The 21,267-nt window shown below is 38.0% G+C and overlaps 1 protein-coding gene and 1 pseudogene across 2 annotated transcripts in view; one reads left to right on the plus strand and one right to left on the minus strand.

The window, feature by feature from the left end:
- Positions 1-2,755: 2,755 nt before the first annotated feature.
- Positions 2,756-6,099, minus strand: LOC117085797 (annotated as a pseudogene).
- A 1,295-nt stretch (positions 6,100-7,394) lies between these two features.
- Positions 7,395-21,267, plus strand: part of LIPM (lipase family member M) — a 31,852-nt gene continuing 17,979 nt past the window's right edge. Inside the window, exons 1-2 of one of the 2 annotated variants that reach the window (XM_033215789.1) lie at positions 7,395-7,511; positions 19,939-20,044. In XM_033215789.1, coding sequence (XP_033071680.1) covers positions 7,495-7,511; positions 19,939-20,044 — 123 coding nt within the window. In that variant the 5' untranslated portion in view covers positions 7,395-7,494. Of the gene's footprint in view, positions 7,512-19,728; positions 20,045-21,267 lie in introns of those variants that run through there. The other variant, XM_033215781.1, reaches the window with a different exon arrangement.

Genomic DNA, 21,267 nt, shown 5'->3' on the forward strand with positions numbered 1-21,267 from the left:
TGAAAATATGACATCAACAGTATGTGGTTCAAAGCATTCTGATCATTCAAAACAGAAGCAAATAAATCAGTATTGGGGTGAAGCCAAGGGAAAATTACTGACCACCTACTCCACAAGACTTGTCTCAGGTATGCATGGAACCAGAGAATGTTTAATGTTATAATGAAATATGTATTCATATCACAAAGTTACACATGTGTATTTTAATTATTATAAAATGCACATATCATAAGTATAGTGTGATACTCAGTAGCTTCAAGTGTGTTTTTTGGCATTGGCATAATACATATGTATAATTCCATAGTTATTTATGTTTATCTAATTTTAACTTTGTTTTCCACTTTTTTGATATACCTGTTAGCTATTTGATATGTTTCGAGGAATTTTTTTAGGAAGAAATGTTTTAAACATTGTTTGCACCCTTGAATGTCTGAGAATGTTTTTTTGTTGCCTTAACACAAAAGGTTAAAACATCTTTCCACCACAAGATTCTGTAGACATTTTTCTATTTTCTTCTGGAGTTTAGCATTACAACAGAAGTGTGTAAAGTCACCTTCATTTTTATCTATTTGTAGGTAACCTGTTGTGGTTTTTTAGAAAATAATTAAATTTCTGCTTATATACTTGTTTTATATTATTGTAGTTTTGTTTTCATCTCTATAATGAAACGAACTTAGCCAGCACATTTTTGCAAAAGTATCCCCTTTAATTTTGCAGTGAACTCTTTCAATCTGCACTTACATGTTTCTTTAACCCAAGTTTTCTTCTATCATGCCTTTGAATATTGATGTGTCTATTCCTTTTAGTCCTTTGTTTTAATCTAGTCAATAATCTGTTACCTGTATGTTTCTTCAATGTCTACCATCTTCTCTGTCAAAGATTATTTTTATTTCTTTGTCTTTTTCTCTGATCTGTGGGCTTGGTAATCAAGTTTTTCTTAGGATTACTAACGTACTTCTATGGAATTCTGTGCTTTACAGTTTCCAGTGTGTTTCCATTTTTAGTTTTCTTTCAGTTTTTCTTTATCCTGTCCATCTTTCTTTAGCCATCAAACTATTGCATTTTTATTATGAACAATTGCAGACCTGCAAAACTGTATTGAATACACTACATTGAACATCTATATTTACTACCAGGGTTTGGAAATTAAACATTACAAATGAAGTTTGTCTCGTTGAATCAATTTTGATATATTTTTTCCAGGATATTGTTTGTTTCACCTATATTTATGTATCTTTCTATGTATGTATATTAAATATGTATTAAATCATACATATCTATGCATGTATTTCTGGATATATGTGTTTGTGTGTGTAAAATATTACATAGGAAAGCCACTTTTTAAACTTTTCCTTTTTATTTCATACAATATTCTTTTTATTTCAGTATATTCTTGTTTCTTATATTTTATTCTGAGTTTAAAAAAAAAATCTTAGCATTAGCTGTTCTAAAAAATGAAAGTACTCCCCGAAGAAGATGCAATATTTTTAACAGCTGTGATTCACATGTGGCCAGGCTTTAGTGGTAACCACATCCTTCCTGAGTGACCTTTGGAGATCATCCACCATCTATCTCACCATAGGCTGGTAACCATATTTCTCAGCTTACTCCACATATTTTCTTCCCTTTCCAGAATGTGAAAAGCTTGTGAATGGGAGTCAGGTATCTTAATTTTTAAAACCAAGGATCTATATCTGTTTAGTTCATTTGATTTTTGGAGGATTATTTTGTTTTACCTCGAGCAAGTCACATTTTCTGGGCCTCATTGTCTTCTACCATAAGATAAAATAATTTGATTAGATGATTTTTTTTCTGTTATCTGCAAATAAGCACCTTATTATCAAATAGTTCAGCATCAGAACAAGATTCCTAATTCCAAAGGAGTTTTATTTACGTAATATTATATTGTGAGATACATATTAGAAGAATCTGACACTATGTTCCATTCCAGTTGCTCTTTTGCAATTGAGTGACTTGTTTTGATCTAAAAAGTATAAATTCTCATGCCTGTAATTCCAGCACTTTGGGAGGCCAAGGCAGGTGGATCACTTGAGGTCAGGAGTTCAAGATGAGCCTGGCCAACATGGTGAAACCCCGCCTCTACTAAAAATACAAAAAATTAGCTAGGCATGGCGGTGTATGCCTGTAATCCCAGATACTCATGAGGCTACAGCTGGAGAATTTCTTGCACCTGGGAGGCAAAGGTTGCAATGAGCCAAGATTACACTGCTGCACTCCAGCCTGGGTGACAGAGCAAGACTCTCTCTAAATAAATAAATAAATAAACAGTATAAATTTATCTCATTCTTATTAATGCGGCCCATGAAATGTAAGTATTAGTTCCTTTTCAGATAGTACTTTATAATTATACTAGTGCCAAATTAAAAGACCTATTTTATAGTGACATGAAAGTCAACTGCAAGAAAAATACATAGTCATTTTCACTTACAGAGGCAAATCCCTCAACATACAGAAAAGTAAAAGACCTTATGTCAGGATGTGAAGCAGACCAGTCCAGGGATTTCATTCAAAAATACTTCATACTCAATAATCCCATGTGAGAATTTAATGACTCAGAGTAAACAGAAAATCAAAATTAGCACTTGAATCTTGGGTAATTTAATGGCCAAGGCCTTTTGGTGAATTGTAATTAATGCTCTAAATTAGCCACTATTTCTCAGAATCATGTACCAGAAGAATAAGAACTTCAATAATTAGAGTATTTTAGATTTACTTTGTGCAAGTTATTCCTTCATCCAGTACTCCACAATTAAAGCTATTATCTGGGCATACTGAAGATTTAGAATAAATTGAGTGCCTACTATATGCAAGGCACCATGCTGGGTACTGACAATGTGGTAGGAACAGCACTCCTTATCAGGCTGTCTATGTGGTATCAGCCAGCTGAATAACAAAATGTTTGGGCCAGAATAGCATATACTGAGACCAGGATACAAAAGGTATCCAACTTAAGTGACTCAAAAGAGGAAATGGTAAATAAGATATTTCATTTTTTTTCCTTGACCTTAGTCACATCTGATCAGAGTATTCAATGCTTTCTACATAAACTCTGGATTTAGGCAGATGAAATTACTCACCATCATCCTTCTTTTGACAGATGCAAGTACTCAGCCAAATGTAACTCTTCAAACATAATATTAATTCAAGAGACATGATTATCTCTGACTTTTGCAGGGGAAACAGAAAGGTTCAGAAACTCCTTTTCTGAAGATGGGATCCATTTTTAAAGGCTTTAACTCTGCTTTCTTTTCTGAAAAAGTTCTTCAGGAGATCATGGTCCATTTATGCAAAACCTGAAATTTGTTTATAGTCAGATGGTTTATGCAAAACCTGAAGCAGAATTCTTCCAAATCCCAGCTGTCATACTTCACAGCAGTCGAGAGCAGACTGACTGCACTCTCCTTGCAGATGCCTTGGTTGTTGGCAGAGCTTTCTTCAACTGATTTTCTTTATAAAATGCAACCAAATCTAGCAATTCTACTGCCTCCTCAGGAGAAAGACTGATACTGTTTTTGTACATGTATTCCAGGAAGGCCCAGTAAACAGAGTATGAAAATTCACTCATTTCTACAATATTATCCTCATTACCTTCCAACAATGAATGAACATGCTCACATACATCAAATTTTGAGAAGGACTTTATGTGCATAAATGTACTTTCCATCGACCACAAATTTCAAGACTGCGGTGTCCAGGTTGTCAAATTCCCTCTTCAGTGACTCAGCCACTGTGAGGGTGGTCATTAGGTTCCACAGAGAGGAGGTGCCACGTGATGGCAGGAGTAGCAAAGCAGGCAAATGTGTCATCAGTGCAGACGTGCAGAGGTGGGTGAGGTGAGGAAGGATCACAAACTGGCCCTGGCCCCACACGTAGACATGCCCATCCTGGGTCTTGGCCGCAGATGTGTGGGAAGAGTGACAGACAGCAATCTCTATAATTCTGTCCTTTTCCACAAGGACAAAGGTAGAATAGGAATGGTGGTTTTTATTGCCAGTGCCCAACTGCCCATAATTGGCACCCCAAGCATATGCTTGGCCTTCATCTGTTAATACTAATATGCGTCTGTAGGTTCAGGTAGCCTCCCCAGTGTCTACCGTCACCATGGAGCACACCTGTCCACAAGCTGTGTTGACAGCCTCTTTATTCTGTAAACAGCCAGTGACTCTAAGAGCAATTGGCTGATTAACTGTCGATCTATATCTTACATGTCTAGAGTTATTATAACCCCAGGCAAATACCTCTCCATCAGATATTAGCACCAAAGAATGGTGAGACCCATAAGCAACCTCAATGACTTGTTTGACAAATTAGTAGAGAAACCATGATTAGTTGTCCCAAAGCCCAGCTGACTGTACACATTATGGCCTCCAAGTAAAGACTTATTATTTTGTTGCAAGGACAATGTATATACCACTCCCACAGCAGAGGCTGGCTATCTTTATGCCACTTAAAGAATGCAGTCTCCAAGGTTTGATGATGCTCTAGATGTTACCTAACCTCAAACAGCCACAGCAGTTTGGGCCAGGATATTACTGTAGGATATAAAACTTCAAGACCAGCACTGCCAAAGACACAAGCCTGAGGAATTAACTGCAGTTCTTCCTCAGAAAAAAAGGTAAGAAAACTGGCCACTTTCCCACATCTAACTTATTCAAAGATGACAGAGCGGCCTGTATTGGCTTTCAGGGATTTCCTACCATTGTAACATTTTGTATGTAATAAAGTAACTTTATTGCTGATTCTGTGAATCCATTCATTTATTTTATGAAACCTTCCACTTTCTTCCTAGAGGAGGTGAAGTTCTTCCGTATGGACTCAGTCTTGGGCAGTTCCTTGGTCAACTTTTCTCTGGGACTAGAAAGTTTCAAATCATTATGAAGAGCAGACTTCTCAATTCTCAGCTCCACTGAAGAATATATGATCTGCTAAGCTGATGGTTACAAATTTCTGGAGCCCAGTATTTAGTAATCTTTAATCCTGTCCCTTTTAGTTCCTTGTAAAGTTGTCTTCTAGAGCAAAGTTAATGTGACTCAGGATAGCCTGAGCCATGTCCACTCTGCCTCCTAGATCACTGTTACTGCCTGGATGATTTTAACTTTAATATGATTGAATCTAGTTATATACTGCTCTGTCCAGTAGCCACTAGCCACATGTGGCTATATTAATTTAAATTCAAATCAAATCAAATAAATTTAGTCCTCAGTCTTAGTCACATTTTATGTGCTTGATACCACGTGTAACTAGTGGTTACTGCACACATATGAAATATTTCCATCAGCGCTATCTGTTGGACAGCTCTGGATAAAATCCTAGGAGGAAGATGCTGAGTGAGACTGGATAAGTTCTAGCTGAAGCAGGACACATGGACACAGAGCTCAGTTAGTTCAATTAGTTCCAGACTGGGAGAAGCACTTCACACCAAAGCTGCTGAAATCAGCTTATTGCAGGGGAAGTTTATCAACATTGCAACCAGACAGCACTTGAAGAAAATGTCTGCTACTTACAGGCAATATGATCTTAGGCAAGTAACTGAGTCTCTCTGAGACTCAGTTTGCACTTCTAAAAAACGGAAATAAGAAAACCAGCCTCATCGCTTTAGCATTAATAGTATAGTAGCATATATGGAGTCCCAAGTGTAGTGTTTAGCAAGTAGTTGGTACTCAGGAAAACTTCCTAATACTGACAATATCATCAGGAAAAAAAACTGAAGTATTGGTGATGATGAGGCCCCTACCCTAAATGCTTCTTAAGGAAATTCTTGGCAAAGTTTCTGAAGAAAAACTGTCTTCACCATGAAAAGTTTCCTGATCCTCCCTATTCTCACTCTTCCATCCTCTGCTTCCAACTAAAAGGATCGCCTCTCTGTCTGAACTCCACAGTACTTTATTGTTCCTTTTCCTATGGACCCATCCATTTTCTACCTTCAACTGCCCTGACTTGTAGTCCTCTACCAGAAAGGGGCTCACACCTATAATGCAGGGACTTGCCTTTACCTCTCAGCAAACCTTGCAAGGAGATTTGCATATAGCCAATGACCAATACACAATGTCCCAGAGATTTGCCATTGTCAACTTTCATTCTTCATGAATAAAATGGATAGTACCTCTCCCTGTCTTGCTGGCTCACCCTCTACCCCTATAAAGAATCAATTGTCAAAAGAAGCAGAAAGAAAATAGTGTCACGTTCCTCAAGAGAGGCCTCATGCAGAGCTAAGGGAGGAAGCATAGTCATCCCCAAACAACATGACCCTTCCCTAATCTTAAGTAGGGCAGTATTCTCCTATGGCAGTATTTGCCAAACGTTAGTCATTCACATTCCTCATTCACAATGTTTGCAAAATCTGCATGTTACCAATAATATTGTTTGTTTAAAAGTCTCAAAGTTGATTCACTATTTTGTTTTTTAAAAGAAATTGTATGCAGCTATAATATAAATGAGAAAAAAAGTAAAGTATCATTTGCCAAAACTTGAAGGTAACCATAACATAATGAAAAGTACATGACTGATAATGAAGTAGATAGATGCCATGCCTAGCCAGTACACCTGAGTTTAATATCTGCTTTCTTTTTGTTAAATGCATGCTCTTTGTTTGAAAGGGAGATTAGCAAGTGCTAGAAACAATGACATAAGCCAAAACTAGATTTTCTCCTTGATGTGCTCAGAAGACTGAAGGAAACTTGATAGGGAGACTGTAATAGGATGAATAATGGCCCCCAATGATGTCCACATTCTAATCTCAGGAGCCTGTGAATACGTTGTCTTATATGGCAAAACGAACTTTGCATATGTGATTAAGTTGGGATCTTGAAGTAAGGAGTTCATCCTGGGTCATCTGGTTAGGCGCAGTGTAATCACAAGGGTCCTTACAGCAGAGAGGCAAGTAGGCCAAAGTCAGAAAAAGGAGATGTTACAATGGATCTGAGGTTGGAGTGATGTGCTATGGGCCAAGGAATGCAGGCAGTCTGTAGTGGCTGGAAAAGGCAAAAAGTGGGTTCATCTCTGGTCTCCAGAGGAAAGTAGCCCTACCAACACCTTGATCTTAGAATTATGACCTCCAGAAGGTAAGAGAATAAGTTTATGTGCTTTTTAAGCCACTGAGTTTGCAGAAATTTGTTACAGCAGCAAGAAGAAACTAGTTCAGAGACTGACTGGCATACCATGTTATTAAAGGTCATGTAATACCATGTTAATGTATCAGCTAAAACCTTCCCTAGCCCCAGTGATGTATACCTACACATCGGGACACTGCCTAATGATTCCCACTAGGCAGACAGGGAAAATGGTATCCATAAATTAAAGCCGCTACAGAAGAATTTAGCCTGAGGCAGCGAAGCTGGTTGCTAAGGTGATGGCTGATTATAGGGAAAGCTCTGCATGGTCAACGTCCTGTTTCCTCCACTACTTTGGCTTTCCTTTATAATATAGCATCTGACCTGAAGAAAAGTCGTTTCAGAATCAGCCCTCCTTCTACAAATGGACTCTACATTTAGGTAGGTCATGCCTATGGCTCTTTCCACTCCTAAATTGAACTATTGTTTTCTTAGATTTAAGTAGACTTGGCAATACTTTCTTAAATTAAAAAAAAAAACTTACTGTATTGTCTAATTATAAAAATAAAATGTGTTTATTATAGCCATTTTAGAAAATAGAAACTAACAAAAATAATAAGTTAATTTCCTTTTCACCCAGAGAAACCTACTTGGTTAGTATTTTGATAGATTTCTCTCTGGTCCCATTTCTGTTCACGTCCATTGATAATTGGAAAAGTATTCAATAAGTATTATTTAGCAGCCTTCGTTTTCGCTGTTAAAACATATTATGAACACTTTTGCACTACCTATAATATACCTCTATAATTTTTGTAATGACTGAATATTTTGTTGTAAACATGAATTATAATTTCTGTAACCAGTTCACTCACATGACTATTTATGCTACTTTCAATTTTTCACTATTTTCTTATAAATATTTTGGTTCTCCACAGATGGCTCCTAAAAATAAATTTATGAGTTAGGAGTATTTAAATTTTTTACACGAATTGCCAAATTTCCCATCAGGGAGTTACACAAATTTATCTATATAAAAGAATAATTTTAAAGGGAATTAATTGCAAATTTGAGTAAATATGAAAGAAAGAAATAAATGGTAAGCATTTTGGGGGGAAAGAAAGAAACCCTTTTATTCTGTATTCATGTGTTAAGGAAGAGAATCTGCTTGCCTTCCTCTTGACCTAACAATCTACTGGAGAAACAGGGAAGAAGGAGATGAATGGAAATGGAGTAACTTCTTAAAGGGGAAAAAATAAGGGAGCAATTTTTTTCCTAGAACAGCTAGATGAATTTAAAAACACTGTTAGGGCCAGGCACGGTGGCTCACACCTGTAATCGCAGCACTGTGGAAGGCCAAGGCAGGCAGATCGCTCGAGCCCAGGAGTTTGAGACCAGCCTCTTGGGCTCAAGGAGCAACATGGCAAAACCTGTCTCTGGTTAAAAATTAGCCAGGCATGGTGTCATGCACCTGCAGTCCTAGCTACTTGGAAGGCTGAAGTGGAAGGATCACATGAATGTGGGAGATTGAGGCTATAGTGAGCCTTGATCACACCACTGCACTCCAGCCTGTGCAGCAGAGCAAGACCCTGTCTCAAAAAATAAAAATTAAAAAATACAGTAAAATAAAAACAAAAACACTAGTAGTATCACTGTTTTGGGGTGTCAGAAAGGTTTTGTGGATGGACAAACCTCATTATGGCAAAACGTAGAAAGTCTTTTAGGCCTGCCTATTTCAAAATTCTCTTGGTACCTAGCCAACCAGCTATAGATCTGATGATTTAATCAATACAGAGAATCAATCTGTATAGCCTTAAAGTACATTTCTGCTTTGGCTGTCTACCCAGATTACTACATGAAGAACATTCAAATTCCCCTCTTGCTAAGTACTGATGTGGCAAAGCCCATGGCCTCCACAGTAGCTGAATACTAGGCCAGCTTGAGCTAAACCCAGCCCAGTATACTGTAATTACTACAGAGCATGGTCTGTTGTTGAGATTGCCTGTTCCAGGTTTCTTATATATTAATATTTTAACTGAAAAATGAGATAGAAGATTTCTAAGTAATCAGCTTCACTTCTAATTTTTTCTATCTCAAGCCGACAAATTGATATTCATCCTAATAATAGCAACAACATCTTAAGTAGCTTCTGTACACCAGTCACTATGCTATGCACCTCACACATATATTTTACTCAGGCTTCACAACAGTGCTGTGAGAAAGATGCTGTTATTATTAGCCGTTTATGAGTGAGCAATCTGAAAATCAGAAATGTGCCCAAGGGCCCATAGCTGGTGAGAGGCAGAGCTGGAATTTGAATCCAGGTCTGTTGAATTCCACTCTTCTCTACTGTATCTTCTAAGTGAGACTCCCCGCTAGGTGACCCTGTGACTTCAGGCTTCATCTGGGACTCCCAGGCCCCAAACCAAATCTGTGATCTTTGTGCCTGCCCCTCTAGTGGCCCTGGGAAAAAAGTTTTAAAGAAATCCAGTGACAGCTTGAGTCTTTTCTAATCCCTGATTGTCTCATCTTTCAGTAGGTATATTACAGGTTTGAAGGGGTGGGAGAGGGGGAAACAATTTTCTTCTATATCTTTAAGGGCAATGTTTTTTAAATTGTCTATAAAGTTTCTGGATTATTTTTGTTGTGTGTTTTGATTATTTTGTTTGGTATGTATTAATATGATTAAGAATAGGCTCCATTTCCTCTGTTGGAAAGATATGCCAGACATCACAATCAAATAAATACTCTAGGTCAGGAACCTTTGAGGGAAAGCTTCTGGGAATGGTATATGTCAACATTAGTGACAGTTCAAGGTAGGCAACATGCTGATATGTTCTGGAAATGGAGCTGAGAATCCTAAGGCCTCAATCCAAAAGCCAGAATGCATAAGGAGAGGCTATCTCTGAATACAGAGACACTTACCATTTATTTCTTTTAAAGCACTGGGCTGTCTCCTGAATGCTATGAGGTGCTTAAAACGGCCTCTTCTTACCCTACTTGCTCTCTCTCCTCTCTTCATTTCCTTCTGCCCCTTGCTTGCCTTAGTCTCCATCATGCTGAAGCTGATCTTAAACATTTGGACAAGTTGTTTCCCTTTCCTTGGCATGAGTTTACTCATCTGATCTGCCAGGTATTTGTCAGCCTCAACACCGCATAGTCCTGTAACGTGATCACTTTAAAAATCAGAGCAGGACAACAGCAGAGCTGCACAACCTTGCCCTTCTGCCCCACACCAGCCAGGGAAACCGCAATGCCTGCCACTTCAGTGTCTGGGTGATTCTCCCATCGTATAGTTCCCCTCTTCCTCCATAAAGGTTTATGTTGCTTTGTTTTGCTTGCTGGCGGATCCTAAACCCTAAACTTGAAAGCTACACAAGGCTGACTCCCCTCTAAGTGCTTCAGGACTAAAATAATTCCCAGCCATTTATCTACTTCCTACTTCAAATTCGCAAAGGCTGAAAATATAAGTAGACATTTTCTAATTTTTTAAAAAGATCTAGATATAATGTCAGAGGAGAGAAGGACTATAGAAACCAACTTACCCAGGGACATATTTAGAAGCAAAAAATCTTTTCAAACAAAAAATGTTGGAGAGGCTTCAACACCCATAAAGTAAATGAGTAGCAGTAGTATACATTTATCATATAAAATTCAAATTTGTGACCTTCACATACCATGAAGTACAGTGATAAGGGTGACACTACTTCAGTGATCCCCAAAATTAGAAATGGGATTACAAAGAACAGAACTTTGGTTATATCCACCTAGACTTACACCATAGTGCTTTGTTTTATTTGGCTATATGATTATGATAGAATCTGCACAGATAAGTAGTTGAAGTCATAGTTGGTTTTAAACAAACGTTTCAAACAACTTCAATTATCTTGTATAAGATAGCAAAGGAAGTTTTACTTGAAAGTTCTGGCAAAAGTTAGTAAATGTGTGGCCACTGATGTTTTGCAATTTGATAACATACCTTTTTGGGATTAAAAGTGAAGCAAAAATGCATCCATGTGCAACATTAGGTGAGTCACAGCATTTTCCAATTGGAATTCTGCAGATCAAATCCATGTGATCCTATTCTCTAGGCTTTGCTATATTTGTTAAATGCAAGCTGGTTTTATGATGCTTAATTAGTATTTAAACCCACTTTGAGATGAAAGAAAATGGAACCAACATAAACTATCATTAGAAACAAGTAACTGGCATGGTTGTGTCTTCAATCTCGGTAGTTTCTCCTTCCACATTTTAAAACCTCAAAGAGGTCATGGTTAGTATGAGTCACCATTTTACTACATTTTTGATGCGGTGAATATAGGAAAATCTTTAACCCTAAAAAAACTAGTCTTCTTTCACTTATTTTTATTTTTAATTTCTTCACTATCCTATTGCAGACATGAATCGTTCAGTTTCTGAGACCAAATTCCTCTCTGGGGACAGGAGCTGAGCTAGGAGAATTTGTAGTACGGGGATTAGAGCATCTCTTCCTGCAGGTAGCATGCCTGTGAGTGCGGCACAACACTGGCTTCCAAAGTCAGATCACCCTCAGAATCATTTGGTTCACCTGATGAAAATACAAAGTCCTGGGCCCCAAACCTGGAGTCTCTGCTTCAGTGGATCTGGAGTGGGACCTGAAATCATTACCATTAATTTGGTGCTTCTGATGATTCTGTGTCTGATTTTTCAATATGAAAGGTAAAGTCATGGTTGAAAATTTGTTACCACTTGGCATGATTAAAACCAGTGCTTTGAAAAGAACACACAATTATGATATGCAGTTGCTATCCAGAGGATTCAACATCTGTTCTAGAGTTGGTGAGAATGAAAAATTTCAGTGTCATGAAGAACAGGCAGCATCTTATAGAAATGAAGTAACATTGCTCCTGAGACAATGAGAAAAGCTCACATCTTTTTCTCACCTGGAAAATGACGTCTACTAACTCACAATGGCAAGCTTATATGCAAACAACTTTTGGAAGATTTATCAACAGATACCAAAAGCTAATAATTTTAAATACCTTAAAACACATGTTTGTATACCTTTATTAAGTAAATTTTTTAAGACCAGTATTTATATACTGTGATGAGTCCAAGATTTCTCAACCTCAGCGCGATTGACATTTTAGGACAGATAATTTCTTGTGGGGGGCCTGTCTTGTTCATTTTAGGATGTTTAACAACATCCCTGGCTTCTACCACTAGATGCCAGCAGCACTCTCCTAGTAATTACAACCAGAAGTTTCTCCAGACATTGCCAAATATTCTCTGGCAGGGCAGACTTGCTCCCAATTGTAAAGCATCCCTCTAGAAAAATCACATAATCTCTCTTGGGCTTCAGATTTCTGTAATGTAAGATCAGGGAGTAAAGCAGTATTCATAGCAGTAGAATCAGAAAAGACGAATACAGGTAAAATTAAATAACTGGTTAGGAAAAGAATAATTCAGACTTAATGTCAAACCCATACTGAAAAATAAATCTCAAATGGTCTTGAATTTCAAATGAACAAAGAAGTTAAATATTGAGAAAATATAAAGAATATATTTTACAGCCTTAGAGGCAGAAAACGTGGAAGCTAAAATTGAAAACCCCCAAAGACTGAACTCTATTAACATTTTACCACTTCTCTATGATGAGATAATAACTAAAGAAAGGCAAAACATGTAAACTTTTAAAAATGGAAAAAGAAAAATATATTTGTTACATTTATAACAAACTGAAGATCAATATTCATAATAAAGAAAAAACCCAAGCAAATCATTAAAAGATTTAAAAAGAAACGGAAAACAGGTTAACAATTTGAAAAAGCAATTCATAACTAAAAATTAAATAGCCAAAATACATAAAAAATTTCAGTCTCATTATAACTAAGAAAAATACAAACTAAAACTACAATGAGATATCATTTTGATCCTATCATATTGGCAAAGTTAAAAATACTTGTGAAAATTAAAAAGAATTGATGAAAGAAAGCAGAAGAAACCATTTTCATGCCCTATTATGTTACATTGGTTCAATCTTTTTTTTTTTTTTTTTTTTGAGACGGAGTCTCACTCTGTCCACCAGGCTGGAGTGCAGTGGCGCAATCTCGGCTCACTGCAAGCTCCGCCTCCTGGGTTCACGCCATTCTCCTGCCTCAGCCTCCCTAGTAGCTGGAACTACAGGCGCCCGCCACCGCGCCCAGCTAATTTTTTGTATTTTTAGTAGAGACGGGGTTTCACCGTGGTCTCGATCTCCTGACCTTGTGATCCGCCCGCCTCGGCCTCCCAAAGTGCTGGGATTACAGGCGTGAGCCACCACGCCCGGCCAGTTCAATCTTTTAAGGGTTGATTTTGCAGTAGCTGTCAAAATGTAGACTGTGCATGACCTTTCACCTAGTGTTCTACCTCGATACATCTAGACCATTAAAAAAAGTTTCATACAAGGATTTCTTGCTACAATATTGCTTTTAATAGCTAAATATTGCAAGTCATCTAAGGGCTATGATTGATACATCATTATATAGTGATACATTCATATAAGGTAGCTTTATGCAGTAGTTAAATAAGCCATATTTACAATATTGAAAGGAAAAGGACTTTTGGATGACAATGTTTCAGAACTGTATATAAATATGTAAATATAGACATATTTTAACAATCTATTTATATAGTTATATGTGTTTGTATATATAAAATGTATATATCTATGCACACAAAAATCTCTTGAAGCATTCACATCAAACTGTTAATAGAAATTAATTTCAGGGAGAAAAGTATGTCCATATAATTGTATGTATTTTATAGTATTTGAAGTTTTACCACAAACATGTATTTTATAATTTTTAATTATATAATTTTAAAATAAATAAATGAGGATATTGAATTAAATGATTTCTGAAATCTATGACTTCAGCCCTAACACACTGTGATTTAATTAATTCTGGCTTAGAAATAAATGGAAAATTTAGGTTGGGCACAGAGGCTCACACCTATAATCCCAACACTTTGGGAGGCTGAAGCAGGAGGATTGCTTGAGCTCAAGAGTTTGAGACCTGCCTGGGCAACATGGTAAAACCCTGTCTTTACATCAAATACAAAAATCAGCTGGGCATGGTGGCCTGTGCCTGTGGTCCCAGATACTTAGGTGGCTGAGATGGGAGGATTGCTTGAGCCCAGTAGGTTGAGGCTGCAATGAGCCATGATGGTGTCATTGCACTCCAGATTGGATGACACAATGAAACTGTCTCTTAAGAAAAGAAAAGAGGCCGGGCGCGGTGGCTCAAGCCTGTAATCCCAGCACTTTGGGAGGCCGAGACGGGCGGATCACGAGGTCAGGAGATCGAGATCATCCTGGCTAACACGGTGAAACCCCGTCTCTACTAAAAAAATACAAAAAATTAGCCGGGCGAGATGGCGGGCGCCTGTAGTCCCAGCTACTCGGGAGGCTGAGGCGAGAGAATGGCGTAAACCCGGAGGCGGAGCTTGCAGTGAGCTGAGATCCGGCCACTGCACTCCAGCCTGGGCGACAGAGCGAGACTCCGTCTCAACAAAAAAAAAAAAAAAAAAGAAGAAAAGAAAAGAAAAGAAAATGTAAGCTACCAAAGTTGTGTTCATACCACAAATTCCTTTAAGAAGGAAAAGAAAAGGGGAAATGTATTACAATTCTTTAAGCCCCTGCTATATGCTTGTCCATGTGGTGTAGATTTTTGCACTGATCCTCACAGCACCTTATTTTCATGTTAGATTAACTGAGGCTCGGAGAGTGGCCTGACCAAGATTATTGGCTCAGAAAGGGAAGGAGCCAGGATTCACACTTGAATCAGTCTGTGGGAAAGATTATTGCTGCTCTCTACAGCAGATGTTTTGTAGTTTCATGAGTTGATGGAGAAACTCTGGTTTACCTTATAAACTTCAGGGCAGACAGCAAGAGGCCATGGTGGAGGAGCAACTGTCCAGTAGCATAACCATCATAACCCTGCAGGAAGTAAAATTGCTGAGATGTGGTGGATGCTTATTCTGCACCAGGTCCTGCGTTCATATCACACTTAACCCTCACAGCAACCTTAAGAGGGAGGTACCATATTGTTACCATCTTGCAAATGAGGATGCAGACTCAGCAAAGATAGAAAAGTTGCCCAAAGTCACATATATAGAAAGCAGTGGAGCTATCGGTCTGACTCCTCATCCTATGTTAATTACTGTATACATAGACTAGTGTAGAAATTATTTGCTACTAGCTGGACTTTGAAAAAAGAACCTTAAAACTGTTAGATGGTATGTGTTTAAGCAATTCGTAGGCTAATGCTCAGAGTCAGAGATAAGGTTGTTTGCTTACTTTGATATGGAATGGTTTGCAAAATTTCAACACTGGAGTATAGTATATGAAGAACAATCACATGTCGATTGATGTAACTAAGATACCAATTAAAGTCTAAACGCACATGCAGGCATACCTGACAAACTGGGAGGGCAAGTAATCCAAACACACCGAAGACCATTTGCCGAAGACCTCAGGGTATCTCATGAGATAACTCATGTTAAGAAAAGGAATGGGACATAAGCTTGATTCAGTACAACAATTTTAGTCATTATTATAGACTGGTTCTCAAAAAAGCATTGACTGACTTTCAGATTGGTTCCATGGCACAGCCCCGCACTAGACTGAAGGGTGTAGTTTTCAAAACCTGAAAGAATCGTTTAATAAAACTCAGTAACTCAGTTCAACATTGGGGTAGAACAGCACTATCCTGCAAGCCCTCTAACCTGTAACTCAAACAGAAAACATTCCGCTGCCAGTTTCTTTACTAAAACATAGCAAGAGTCCAGCTTCCAACAAGTTCCTCATCTCCATCTGAGACCACCTCAGCCTGGATTTCATTGTGCATATCATTATTAGCCTTTTGGTCAAAGCCATTCAACAAGTCTCTAGGAAGTTCCATAATTTCCCACATTTTCCTGTCTTCTGAGCCCTCCAAACTGTTCCAACCTCTGCCTGTTATCTGGTTCCAAAGTTGCTTCCACATTTTCAGGTATCTTTTCAGCAGTGCCCCAATCTACTGATGCCAATTTACTGTATTAGTTCGTTTTCATGCTGTTGATAAAGACCTACCTAAGAATGGGCAACTTACAAAAGAAAGAGGTTTATTGGACTTACAGTTCCATGTGGCTTGGGAGGCCTGAAAGGCTGTCTCAAATGGCGGCAGAAAAGAGAAGAGAGCTTGCACAGGGAAACTTCCGTTTTTAAAACCATCAGACCTCATGAGACTTATTCACTATCATGAGAACAGCATGGGAAAGACCTGCCCCCATGATTCAATTACCTCCCACCAGATTCCTCCAATGACATGTGGGAATTGTGGGAGCTATAAGGCAAGATGAGATTTGGGTGAGGACACAGCCAAACCATATCAAAGCCCAAGGGCTCTACAGAAGAAATGCAAGAAGACCATGTGTCCCTTGAAAAGTTATGAAATTTTGCATGGATATGCAAATGTACATATTTCTGAGGAGACAGTCTTGTTTTTGTCAGCTTCTTAATACATAATGAACTTAAACATGTTTAGAAACAATTGTTGAAATTTTGATCTTTATGTATTCTAAAGCCAAATAAATGTGAGGAAAAATATATTTCAGTGCATACATATTATCAGGGATACTCACAAACTGTACTGTGGGCATAAATTGGGTCACATTACTAGTACATCCTGACTCTTAAATCCTCCCTTGAACCAGGATTGTAGAAGCTCTAAACTTTTTTTTTCTTTACTATTTCATTAATTTTTGAGAGGAATAATTTCTCATGTGCAAATGGAGTTAATCCTTGATAGTTTGACCTCATATCTAAAAAAGGAAGGAAAATGTTATTGTTTTACACCTCATGGTTCAAATGAAATGTAAAAGGGACTTACTTACTAAGTCAATTTGTGGTGAGCTTTACTGGGTACCTTGTATAAAGGGTGGAAGTTTCTGAGGCTGATCTTGACACGTATTCTTTTCTCCCACCTCTTTCCTTCAGGTTAGGGAATGTTTTTGCTTTTAAAGTTTCAGGCTTTTTTTTTTTTTTCTTATTCTTGTGTTATTGTTTTTGTTTTGTATCATTTCATTTGTTTGGTTGGTTTTTTAGCTGTTTTGGTTTTTACAGTTTTTACACACAGTATACGAATGTGTAGGGCCACAGGTTGACTTTCATTCACTTTTTTATTAGAAAGCTTTTACTTAATGTTTATTCTATTTGACCTGTTGCTTTTCTGTATTTTGATATTTAATTTATAGATAGTGTACATTAAGGGAGATCCATTTTCTTCATTTTAAGAAGTCCAGATACTTTAGATCCTACTTCTTTACGTATTCAGATGACAAAAACCCATTTCCTAAGGTCACAGAGTTCCTGGAAAGAAGCCTCTAAAGAGAAATCTCTCAAGACCAGCACCTTGAAGTGGGAGGACACACTGGCACACCTGGACTCCCATCTCTCTCTCTCTTTTTTTTTTTTCTTGAGATGGAGTTTTGCTCTTATTGCCAGGCTGGAGTGCAGTGGCGCAATCTTGGCTCACTGCAACCTCCGCCTTCTGGTTTCAAGCAATTCTCCTGCCTCAGCCTCCCGAGTAGCTGGAATTTTAGGCCCCCTCCACCACACACGGCTAATTTTTGTATTTTTAGTAGAGACGGGGTTTAACCATGTTGGCCAGGCTGGTCTCAAACTCCTGACCTCATGACCCGCTGCCTCGGCCTCCCAAAGTGCTGGGATTACAGGTGTGAGCCACCGTGCCCGGCCCCCTCCCGTCTCTTTTATAATGTTTCCGATGCTTTCCATGGGCTAGGGATTGCTAAGGTGGTAAGGGTGTTGTAAAATTCTGCAGTGTGGAAGAACTGCACTTATTTAATATTTGCTCAAAACGTCGCTCTTTGAGCTGACTTGGGATGTGACTTTGCCTTCTTCCAAAATGACAGTTATGACCTTATAAAGTTACCCAGGAATTTGAAAGCCAAACTTAATTCTATTTTCTCTGCAATATATTCAGTACCCAAGGAGGCTGGCCACAGCTGCAGAAAGCTAAAAAATAAAAAGGAATGGGTGGGGTTTGGGTCGGGGATTGAACCAATCAGTTTATTGCCATAAACTCTCTCCTAAAAAAGTCTCTACAGTATTCACAAGCATATTAATCTAATGTGGGAGTTGATCTTACCGGAACATACTACAGCAAAGTTGAGTAGATGGTATCTGCCAAACTCATAATGACATCATTGGGAATTACTCTGAATTTTAAATCCAGAAGATAACTTTTTAAAAAGACAGTTCACAGAGATTGATGTAATTGCTTCCTGATAGTAAGTTAGGCTTCATCTTTGATGGAGAAGAGGACATCGAAGTGTTATATATTTTCCCAAGTAGTCATGACACTAAACAGCAAATTAAAATACCTGAATCTCAGTTCTGGCCTTGCCACAATCTAGCTAGGCAAAGCAAGTCATTTAACGTGTCTTCATATTTCTGAAAATGAAAGCTGAATGATATCTTTTTTTCTGGCTATATAACATTTACAAATCCTAAAATGTCAGTGATGGGAGCTCACATTCTTTTCTGAAATCTCATCTTGCCTACCTTGAGGGAGAACTCATGGGGTGCTGAAGACACAGGGCTCTGCAGAGTGTTGGATAAGTGTTTTCTCTGCTCTTCTAATTAGGTCAAATGGCTCCTCTAGCAGGCATCAGACTGTGTTAGTGACGTTCACACTGGTCCAGATAAGGACGCAGGCTTACCTCTTCACACCCATGCACCCAGCCCAGGGTGGAGGAGGCTGAGTCATGTGGGAAGATATGTTCTCACAGACTCATCTTTCCGGTTTCAGCATCTGGCTCCTTCACCCACCACATTCCAAAGTCTGCATATTGGTGTGGCTGCTGTTAGCTTAGCCCTGAAGAATTGATGTAATAGAGAAGTATTTCACTTTAAGTAATTTTTTTTAACTTTTAACACATTCTTTACTTAAAATGACAAATAAATCAACCCTCCTGGCCTACTCAATCATTAGTAGGCTAAGGAATTGCTCACATTTGCCTCACAGTCAGTTGAACTGGGACATTTAGTTCATGAAAATAACTAGGCTGCAACCCATTATTTTAAACAATAGCTGACAATGTATTTACTAGATAATCCATCTAATCAATATCCCAGCAATTAACTAGTGATTACAACTTAAAATAAAAATTTTGTGTGTATCTATTTAATTGAAATAGACAGAAATGGGCTAAACATGGAAGATTCGTTTTCTTATAATAATGTTCTCACCTATCCCTAAAAATGGAAAATGTCCATAAAATTTTAGATATTTTAAATAAAAGTACTTATCACAACACTTATCTTAACCAAATAACAGTGATCATTGAAGACCCAGAATATGACTATAGAAACTTTCAGTGCTTTCTGTAGATTCCATCTTTTGTTATCAAAGAAAGACAAAAACTAGGAGTGGAAGGAAAGAGGTTCCCTATAGTCCTTATTACCTGGTGATAAAGTACAGGGATTTTAATGGACTGTACCAAATGCACAAAACTCCAGGTCACATCAAAGAAAGTTCTACACACCTGGAAGTTGAAGGATCAAGGATTACAAGTTGTGTGAGGGAAAAATGGGAGGAGCCAGGTAGTATTGGGACATCCTAGGCAATGTTTCCAGCCCACTTTGTGTTCTCCCTTCCCTATCAGCTAAGCTTGCTTAATTTGCTTCAGAATTGGAAGACGGAATTGCAGCAGAAAAATACGTGAAAAAGTTTTTAAACCTACAGATTCTTCTTAGTTTAGAATTAGTTGTTACATTGGCAGGAAAAAATAAATGCAGATGTTGGACCATGTTGGAAACCTTGTCAAGAAAGTGGATTGTCTCACACAGAATGGAGATGTGGCTTCTGATTCTGGTGGCGTGTATGTTCCAGAGAAATGTGAATTCAGTACATATGCCAACTAAAGCTGTGGACCCAGAAGCATTCATGAATATTGTAAGTTGGGATTCTTGGGAAATGAGATACTTAACATGTTAACGTTTGTATCTGTGTATCATTTACATTATGTATTATATTTATACATGGTGGTGATTCGTACTAGAAGAGCATAGTGATGAAGTAGCAAATCATACTGGCAAGAATGCTAAACTGGATGTCAGTAGACCTGGGGTCTCCTCAAACAAATCTAGTAAACTTGGGCAAATGACTTAATCCCTTTGGGCTTCAAACACAATTTAACTTTTCCTTGAACACCTTGGTTCATTCTATGAGTGGAGAAACAATTAAGGCCTTTTAAGTTAACCCCAGTCCCTTGATTATTTGCATTTTGTCTGTATTTTTTATTCTTTTTTTTTTCCATATTGTAAAGGTGTCAGCCTTTGCTTCTTGCTATCAGGGCACCCACTTCTAGTAGCATCTTATACCATTCTAATCTACTCTTTTTATCCTGTTTCTGGACTGGTACTTTGCTGAATGGCAATAAAAGGACCCTGAGTTAGTGTTACAGAGAACCTCCTACAAGTGAAATGCATAAATGACAATACTTCTCTTTAGGTTTCCCAGGATTTTTTTTTTTTTTTTTTTGGTAACTTTTCAAATTCTAAGCTGGGTTTTAGTAATGGTCACCCTATGGTAACACTTACCCATAGCAGGGATTGTGACACAAGGTGCAGAGAGACTGTTCTATTTCAATTTCACTGCCCTGTGCAGTAGATAGGATCATTCACATATTTCAAATCCAGATACTGAGATTAAAGAGGTTAAACAAGTTGAACAAGGCCACACCAATGTAATAGCATAGCTACTATTTAAATTCAGGACTGCCTAAACACAAAGTTTATAATTATAAATACTATGCAATAAATCCTCCCAGGTGAGAAAGAGGAGAGGCTACCTCCAGATGAGTAAGATGATCTTGTGCAATGTCCATGTTCCACAGATTTATCTAACTCTCAGGAAATGGAACTTTAACATATATTTATACTGATTTAAGACCCTTTCTATGGAAGCTTCCTTACATGGGTTCAAAAACTGACAGGCCATAGAAATATTCTGTATCTTCATGGTGCTGAATATCAGGTTTCTTCTGACCGTTCCAATGATTAGGTGGTTTGTCTAGGTAGTTAGCACATTGGTGTCAGTCCTCAGGAGTCATCCTTCTGGCCCTGAGACTGTCCCACTTGAATTCCTCTGGTTTGGAGGTGAGGGGAATCTCTGTA

Source organism: Trachypithecus francoisi, unplaced genomic scaffold (genome assembly GCF_009764315.1).
Source record: "Trachypithecus francoisi isolate TF-2019V2 unplaced genomic scaffold, Tfra_2.0 Contig00586, whole genome shotgun sequence".
Lineage (NCBI taxonomy): Eukaryota > Metazoa > Chordata > Mammalia > Primates > Cercopithecidae > Trachypithecus > Trachypithecus francoisi.